Source organism: Macaca fascicularis, chromosome 19 (genome assembly GCF_037993035.2).
Source record: "Macaca fascicularis isolate 582-1 chromosome 19, T2T-MFA8v1.1".
Lineage (NCBI taxonomy): Eukaryota > Metazoa > Chordata > Mammalia > Primates > Cercopithecidae > Macaca > Macaca fascicularis.
The window spans coordinates 7,423,650-7,432,768 of record NC_088393.1 but is presented as its reverse complement, the minus strand read 5'-3'; the positions used below and the strand labels follow the sequence as shown (position 1 = coordinate 7,432,768).

The 9,119-nt window shown below is 51.4% G+C and overlaps 1 protein-coding gene across 2 annotated transcripts; it reads left to right on the top strand.

Moving 5' to 3' along the window:
- The first annotated feature begins 397 nt into the window (after window positions 1-397).
- On the top strand, window positions 398-8,515 carry TNFSF14 (TNF superfamily member 14). 2 transcript variants are annotated; one of them, XM_065536459.2, is made up of 4 exons: window positions 398-599; window positions 3,091-3,127; window positions 3,384-3,425; window positions 5,156-8,515. In XM_065536459.2, the coding sequence occupies exons 1-4, from the start codon at window positions 489-491 to the stop codon at window positions 5,578-5,580; spliced, it is 615 nt and encodes a 204-aa protein (XP_065392531.1). In that variant the 5' UTR covers window positions 398-488; the 3' UTR covers window positions 5,581-8,515. The 2 variants fall into 2 exon arrangements, with proteins under 2 accessions (XP_065392531.1, XP_045236632.1); XM_045380697.3 differs by having other exon boundaries at window positions 398-707.
- The last annotated feature ends 604 nt before the right edge of the window (window positions 8,516-9,119 follow it).

Genomic DNA, 9,119 nt, shown 5'->3' with positions numbered 1-9,119 from the left:
AACCCACAACATTTTATTTTCTTGTTTATGAGGTTTCTTGTCTCTCTGGCTTCACCAGGAGAAGAGCACCATCGAAGCAGGGAACCTTGTCGCCATTGTTCACTGCCGCATTCCCCACACCTAGAGCAGAGCCTGGCATGGACAGAAAGTCCTCAGGAAATATTTGGTGGCCCCAAGCAAAAGAAGCATCCAGGAAGGGAAAGCTGGGGGCTCCCCACTGCACTTGCCACTTGAGTCACATTTTCAGAAGCCTCTGGAAAGTGTGAGAGTCTGCATGAGTGAGAGTGAGACAGGGCCAAGGCCGGGGGCGGAGGGGACAGGAAGAAGAGGAGGGTGAGTGGGGGAAGGGGTGGGGCTGAACCCCAGCTCTAAAGGCGGCCCTCGGGTGTCTGTCCGCAGCGTGCACAGCCCAGGAGGGTTGAGCAATTTTGGTTTCCTCTGAGGTTGAAGGACCCAGGCGTGCCAGCCCCGCTCCAGGCACCTTGGGCATGGAGGAGAGTGTCGTACGGCCCTCAGTGTTTGTGGTGGATGGACAGACTGACATCCCATTCACGAGGCTGGGACGAAGCCGCCGGAGACAGACGTGCAGTGTGGCCCGGGTGGGTCTGGGTCTCTTGCTGTTGCTGATGGGGGCCGGGCTGGCCATCCAAGGCTGGTTCCTTCTGCAGCTGCACTGGCGTCTGGGAGAGATGGTCACCCGCCTGCCTGTGAGTGGGACCGGGGGGCTGACAGTAGGTGGAGGCGAGGGGGGCTCTCCTGTGTCACTGTGGGTCACTGCATGTCTGTGTGTGTGTGTGTGTGCAGGACAGGGCACAGGCTGAGAGCAGCTGGCTTGACAGGTTGCTGCTCCCAGCCTTGGGCAAGTGAATTCACCTCTCTGAACCTCAGTGTCTTCATCTACAAAATAAGGGCAACCTCTTCATAGGGGACGAAGTATGCTACGGCGTGTGTGGTACCAGACAGTGCCAGCTCCACCCGTCGGAACTGACACCCCAGCACTGCCATGCACACCCCTGTGCACACACACATGCATTTTTTCTGTACTTTTTTATTTTCGAGACAGAGTTTCACTCTTGTTGCCCAGGCTGGAGTGCAATGGCGCGATCTCTGCTCACCACGACCTCCGCCTCCCAGGTTCAAGCGAATCTCCTGCCTCAGCCTCCCCAGTAGCTGGGATTACAGGCACGCACCACCATGCCCAGCTAATTTTGTAATTTTAGTAGAGATGGGGTTTCTCCATGTTGGTCAGGCTGGTCTCGAACTCCCGACCTCAGGAGATCCACCCACCTCAGCCTCCCAAAGTGCTGGGATTACAGGCACGAGCCACTGTGTCCGGCCTTCTCTGTACTCTTATCACTGCTACTGAGATTAATTCTCTGACCATTTCCATCTGTGGAAATCTCTCGGGCTGCTTCCAGCTGGCCGTGGACGTGTCCGCCTGTCTGTGTGCCTCACCTGGGGGTCTGTGTGTGCCCAACACCATGCCCATGTGGGCTTGGCCCCTTTTGTGTCCTGGGTCTAGATCCCGTGGCCACACATTCCTGTCCACGTACCCACGTGGACGTATGTGTGTGTACCCACACGTCCACACACCCGCCTATCTGCAGCCGGTGTATTTGTGTTGTGTGTCTTTGTCTCTGGGTCTCCGTGTCTATAGACACACATGAATCCATAAACCACAAACCACATGTCCACACATCTGAGGCCACATGTGTCTTCTAAGCATTGTGACGATGTTGAGGTCTGTGCCCTGTGGCAGCTGCTATATCCCAAGGGTGGCGTCCATGTGTCCAGCCATCTCGCTGACCGCATTTTCTTGTTTTTGAGACAAGGTTTCTCTCCCATTGCCCAAGCTGTAGTGCAGTGGTGCAGTCTTGGCTCACTACAACCCCAGCTCCCGGGTTCAAGCCATTCTCCTATCTCAGCCTCCTGAGTAGTAGCTGTGATTACAGGCATCTGCCACCATGCCCGGCTAATTTTTGTATTTTTAGTAGAGATGGGGTTTCACCATGTTGGCCAGGCTGGTCTCGAACTCCTGACCTCAGGTGATCCGCCTGCCTCAGCCTCCCAAATTGCTGGGATTACAGGTGTGAGCTACCACACCTGACCTTGTCCATGTATTTTTAAATATTACTTATTTATTTAATTACATATTTATTTATCTTAGAGACTGGGTCTTACTCGGCTGCCCAGGCTACAGTGGAGTGGCATGATCAGAGCTCACTGCAGCCTCAAACTCCTGGGCTCAAGCAAGGCTCCTGCCCCAGCTTCATAAGTAGCTGGGACTACAGGCACCCACCACCATGCCCAGCTAATCTTTAAAATTTTTTGTAGAGATGAGGTCTTGCTATGTTGCCCAGACTGGTCTTAAACTCCTAGCCTCAAGCCATCCTCCCACTTTGGCCTCCCAAAGTGCTGGGATTACAGGTGTAAGCCACCGCACTGGGCAATGTTACTTATTTATTAAACCCTTTTATTTTATTTTATTTTATTTTATTTTATTTTTGAGATAGAATCTCACTCTGTCACCCAGGCTAGAGTGCAGTGGCACAATCTGGGCCCACGGCAACCTCCCAGGTTCAAGCGATTCTCCTGCCTCAGCCTCCGGAGCAGCTGGATTACAGGCGTGCACCGTTGCCACGCCCAGCTAATTTTTGTAGTTTTAGTAGATACAGGGTTTTACTGTGTTGGCCAGGCTGGTCTCGAACTCCTGGCCTCAGGTAATCCGCCTGCCTCAGCCTCCCGAAGTGCTGGGATTAGAGGCGTGAGCCAATGCAGCCAGCCTATTAAACCCTTCTCTAGTGCATACTATGTGCCAAGCACTGTAATAATGCCTTACATATATTAATTCATTCAATGCCAAGCAGACACTATTCATAACTCTATTTACATAGAGGGAAACTGAGGCACCAGGTGGTTGTCAGGCTGCTAGGCAGGGGGTGTGTGTGTGCAAGTGAGTGCATGTGGCCCTGTGTACGCGTCTGAGGGTGGTGTCGGTGGCCACGGTCCTCGTGTCTCACAGCCGTGTGAGCAATGCAAGGGCGTGGCCCCACTGCAGGTTCTTACCGTAAGCCCCTTCTGCATTTTCAGGACGGACACGGAGGCTCCTGGGAGCAGCTGATACAAGGTGAGTCAGGGTCCTGGTCCCAGGGAAGGAGGCGAGATGATTCCCACGCTGCCCCCACCCCTTGGTCAATTGCCCAATATGATTTGCACAACTGGCCAAATCCTCACAGGTGCCCCTCCCCCAGGCCTGAGAAGCAGAAGTTTGGGTCACTCCGGAAGGGGTGGGGTTGAATCCAGGAGGTGTACACGATGACCCTGTAGAAGGCTGGCTTTTACCTCCACTGTCTTCGTTTCTAACCTCTGACCTCTCTCCCCAGAGCGAAGGTCTCACCAGAATAACCCAGCAGCGCATCTCACAGGTGAGGGGGACCCTGGATCCTGGCAAGGGGCAGGGGTCAGGGCGTCTCCGGAAGACCAGATAAACGCTATACATACCAGTGTATTCATTCATTCATTCCTTATTTACTCACAGAGTTGCTCAGAACATAGGCCACAAGTGCTACGTGTTTCCAGTTTTATTTATTTTATTATTTTCTTTTATTTATTTATTTATTTACTTTTGAGAGAGTCTCGCTGTGTCGCCCAGGCTGGAGTGCAGTGGCATGATCTCGGCTCACTGCAATCTCCACCTCCAGGGTTCAAGCAATTCTTCTGCCTCAGCCTCCCAAGTAGCTGGGATTACAGGCACCCACCACCACACCCGGTTACTTTTTTTTGTATTTTTAGTAGAGACGGAGTTTTGTCATGTTGGCCAGGCTGGTCTCAAACTCTTGATCTCAGGTGATCCTCCCACCTCGGCCTCCCAAAGTGCTGGGAATACAGGCATGAGCCACCGCACCCGGCCTAGTTGTATTCATTTAATGAACTCTCGTATAGTACTTATGCTGTGTTATGTGCTATGACATGCTTTCTACATATTAATTCATTACATTCTAAGCAGGTGCTAGTAATGTGTCCATTTAACAGAGAGGGAAACTGAAGCACACAGCAGGTACGAGATGCCGCCTTGGTTTCTCGGTTTTGCAAATTTGCATGTTTGGACACTTTTTTTTTTTTTTTTTTGAGACAGGGTCTCACTCTGTCACCCAGGCTGGAGTGGCGCTATCATGGCTCACTGCATCCTCAACTTGCCAGGTGCGAGCGATCCTCCCACCTCAGCTTCCCCAGCAGCTGGGACTACAGGTACCTGCCACCATGCCCAGCTAATTTTTTTGTTTTTTGTAGAGATGGCGTCTCCCTATGTTACTTCATCTGGAACTCCTGGCCTCAAACTCCTGAGTTTAAGGGACCTTCCTGCCTCAGCCTCCCAAGGTGCTGGGATTATAGGGGTGAGACGCCACACCCAGCCAAGTTTTGACACTTTTGGCAAGTCACTTAACGTTTCCGTGCCTCAGTTTCCCCACCTGCAAAAGAGGGATGCAAAGAGTTGAGATGTAGACTAAAATTAATTTGCTTCTCTGTGCCTCAGTTTCCCTCATCTGCAAAGCAGAGATAAAGCGAATTAATACATACAAACAGGCTAGGCAGGGTGGCTCATGCCTGTAATCCCAGCACTTGGGAGCCTGAAGGATCGGTTGAGCCCAGGAATTTGAGACCAGCCTGGGCAACATTGTGAGACCCCGTCTCTACAAATACACACATATGCGTGCACACACGCGCGCACACACACACACACTGCCTAGTGGTGCCTGGCCTGGAGTCACACAGCAAAAGTAAGACATGTGAGGACAGACGTGGTGGCTCACACCTGTAATCCCAGCACTCTGGGAGGCCGAGGTGGGTGGATCACCTGAGGTCAGGAGTTCAAGACCAGCCTGGGCAACATGGCAAAACCCCATCTCTACTAAAACTACAAAAAGTAACTGGGTGTGGTGGCAGGCACCTGTAGTCCCAGCTACTCAAGAGACTGAAGCAGGAGAGTCGCTTGAACCTGGGAGGCAGAGGTTGCAGTGAGCCGAGATCACGCCACTGCACTCCAGCCTGGGTGACAGAGTGAGACTCTGTGTCAAAAACCAAAACAAAACAAAACAAAAACAGAGTAACACATGTGCTGACCGGCAGCCCCCTTTTGTCTCTCTCTCCCAAACAGGGGCCAACTCCAGCTTGACGGGCAGCGGGGGACCACTGCTATGGGAGACCCAGCTGGGCCTGGCCTTCCTGAGGGGCCTCGACTACCACGATGGGGCCCTTGTGGCCAACAAGGCTGGCTACTACTACATCTACTCCAAGGTGCAGCTGGGCGGTGTGGGCTGCCCGCTGGGCCTGGCCAGCACCATCACCCACGGCCTCTACAAGCGCACGCCCCGCTACCCCGAGGAGCTGGAGCTGTTGGTCAGCCAGCAGTCACCCTGCGGACGGGCCACCAGCAACTCCCGCGTCTGGTGGGACAGCAGCTTCCTGGGTGGTGTGGTGCACCTGGAGGTTGGGGAGGAGGTGGTCGTCCGTGTGCTGGATGAGCGCCTGGTCCGACTGCGTGATGGCACCCGGTCTTACTTCGGGGCTTTCATGGTGTGAGGGAAGGAGCGTGGTGCATTGGACGTGGGTCTGACACATGGAGAACTCAGAGGGTGCCTCAGGGGAAAGAAAACTCACGAAGCAGAGGCGGGGCGCAGTGGCTCACGCCTGTAATCCCAGCACTTTGAGAGGCCTAGACAGGCGGATCACCTGAGGTCAGGAGTTCGAGACCAGCCTGGCCAACATGGCAAAACCCCATCTCTACTAAAAATACAAAAATTAGCCGGACGTGGTGGTGCCTGCCTGTAATCCCAGCTACGCGGGAGGCTGAGGCAGGGGAATTTTGCTTGAACCTGGGAGGCGGAGGTTGTAGTGAGCCGAGATCGCACCACTGCAGTCCAACCTGGGCAACAGAGCGAGACTTTGCCTCAAGAAAAGAAAGAAAAAAGAAAATTCAGGAAACAGATCTTGGATCACATGCGAGGGAACCCAAAACTCGAAGGCGGAGAGTTCAGTGGGCACCACCAGGGACCAAGAACTCAGCCATCTTGAGGGGTTGAAGACCCAGCAGGCACCTTCAGAAGACCCATGTAGACTGCAAACCCTGCCATGGACAATACTAAGGACAAAGACCCAGAGACTTGGGGTCTGTGGGCTCCCAAACATTGGGTAAAGTTGATTTGCCTGATATTCAGGAAGAAGGGGTGAGGGGTGGGTATTTATGCTTTTCATTCAGAAGAAAGTGGGACTTGGGACTCCAGGAACTTGGCTGGGGGTGGGAAACTTCCTCCACTTCCCTCCTCTCATCATGAGTACAGACAGGGTGGGCGGGAGACTGATCATCAGGACTCATCATGTAGAGCCCAGCCCACCCCACCTACAGTCAGAGTCACATACTCAGATCCCACCCACAGACTGGTGGCCACACCTTAGCCTGGTCACAAAGAGTTACACTCGGATACATGGGCACAGCAGTGTGCTCATAAATGTTTAAAAACCAGCTGTCCTCGGAGGGGGATAGCTTTGTAATGTTTGCCAATTTCCATGGTGCAAATGCTGCCACCATGGCTGATTTCATCACTGCCAAGCATAGACATCCCCAAGAGGGCACCACAGATCTGTCCCTGGCATCCAGCCCAGGACCTGGCACAAAGCAGGCCCTAGGGAAATGCTTGCTGATTGAAAGGAAGGAAGAAAGAATGACTATACAGTCACACCTATGGCATCCCACGAAATCTGTCACATGGCTGCGTAATCTCAGCCATTCTTTCACAACTATAGACTCATACACACGAAGTGCCAGATTCATGCACAACCGCAGAATCACATGGAAGTCATAGATGGCATCACAGACAGTTACAGCACTGTGTGTATGTTAAAACACAACCACACAAAACTCAGACAGCATCCCAGCCACACAGCCACCCCCAGAGGTGTCACCGTCACACTTGGTAATTAATACTCATTAGATCAGACACAGAGAGACCAAGTTATAGTCAGACCTGGTTACACACACATACCCACACACAACACCACAATGGCAAACACACATGACACACATCACAATGACAAACACACATTATACACACATCACAGTGACAAACACATGACACACACACATCACAATGACAAACACACATTATACACACATCACAATGACAAACACACATTACACACACACATCACAATGACAAACACACATTACACACACATCACAGTGACAAACACATGACACACACACATCACAATGACAAACACACATTATACACACATCACAATGACAAACACACATTACACACACACATCACAATGACAAACACACATTACACACACATCACAGTGACAAACACACATTACACACACACAACATCACAATGACAAACACACAGCATTACACACACACACAACATCACAATGACAAACACACAACATTATACACATATGCACACAGCCTGAGGGCCTTCCTCAGCCCAGACTAACACATCTTGGGGTGAGGACCAGACCTTGTTCATAACCCTGGGCCTCTTAACCACTGATCTTTGAAATAAATGGCAAAGAGTTGTACCTGGATCTGTCTAGTTCTTGGGGGAAGAAACTGAAGAAGGGTAGAGAGGAATTGTCAAGCCCAAAGAGCCCCATAGGGAAAGGAAGGAGTCGGAGGGGGGCAATCATTAGCAACAGGTGGTGGCGCCTAGAGGCAGAGGGATGGAGGTAATGACCCGTGGAGGTCATTTTACAGACAAGGAACCTGAACCCAGTTGGCTCAAGTCCATGCAGGAAATGTGGGGGAAACCAGAGACCTCACGTCTGGATCTGGCTTCCTCTCCCATCCACAATTCCTGAGGAAGTAGAGGCTACATCCCGCAAGACGCCCTTATTAGACACATCCAGGACAGAGTGACAATCCGCCAAGCCAGTTAGAAGCATAAAACACAGGGAGCTGGTGGGTTGGGTGGGGGCAGATAATGATATGCATGCAAATTAGAGGGCCTATGCAAATGAGTATTGCCACAGTGTGGCTGGAGGGACTCCTTAGTTCCTAGGACTCTAGGATACGGGTTTCGACCCCAGAGGCGAATGTATTGTTATTATCATTTTGTTGTTGTCATGAATGACAAGTCAAAATTTGTGGGCTGCTGTTGTTATTGCCAATAGTATTCTTGCCATTGTTGCACAGTACAGGGATGAAGGAAACAGACTCTGCAATCAGATGATCCTGGGTTCTGAGTCCACTCTGCCACTCACTAAGCTATACGACCTCGAGCAAGTTCCATCACCTCCCAGGGCTTCAGTTTCCCCATCGGCAAAATGGTTGTGGGGGGAGAGGAGCAACAGTACAGATTCACCATCGCAAATTCAAAATGCTCCAAAATCTAGGCTGGGCGTGGTGGCTCATGCCTGTAATCCTAGCACTTTGGGAGGTCAAAGTGGATGGATAACCTGAAGTCAGGAGTTCCAGACGTGGCCAACATGATGAAACCCCATCTCCTAAAAATACAAACAATTAGCTGGGTGTGGTGGGGGGGCACCTGTAATCCCAGCTACTCGGGAGGCTGAGGCAGGAACCCGGGAGGTTGAGGTTGCAGTGAGCCGAGATCACACCACCACATTCCAGCCTGGGTGACAGAGCAAGACTCCCACCTCAAAAAAAAAAAAAAACATACTCCAAAATCTGAAACTTTTTGAGCCCCAATGTGATGCCACAAGTGGGAAATTCCACAACTCATCACATGAACAGGTTGCAGTGGAAATGCAGGCACACACCACAAAGTTTACTCAGCATCCTCAAGGGAAATCCCCGTCAGTAGCTATATATCATTTTCTCACATGCCAGATAGGTATCTCACATCTTTTACTGTTAAGTACTTATGTGTGAATAAGTGGAGGAAAGCGATTGCTGGTTAGTAGTATATAAATTCAGAGTCAGGAATGATGGTGATGTTGGCCAGGTGCGGTGGCTCACACCTGTAATCCCGATGTGATATCCTACTTTGCTTTTAACCTGATTGACTCTCTCCTAGCAGACAGAGCCAGACAGACTCCATTTTGACTCCTTCACTGACAGCCCCTTACTCACCCCCCTTCCTTAAGGACTTAAG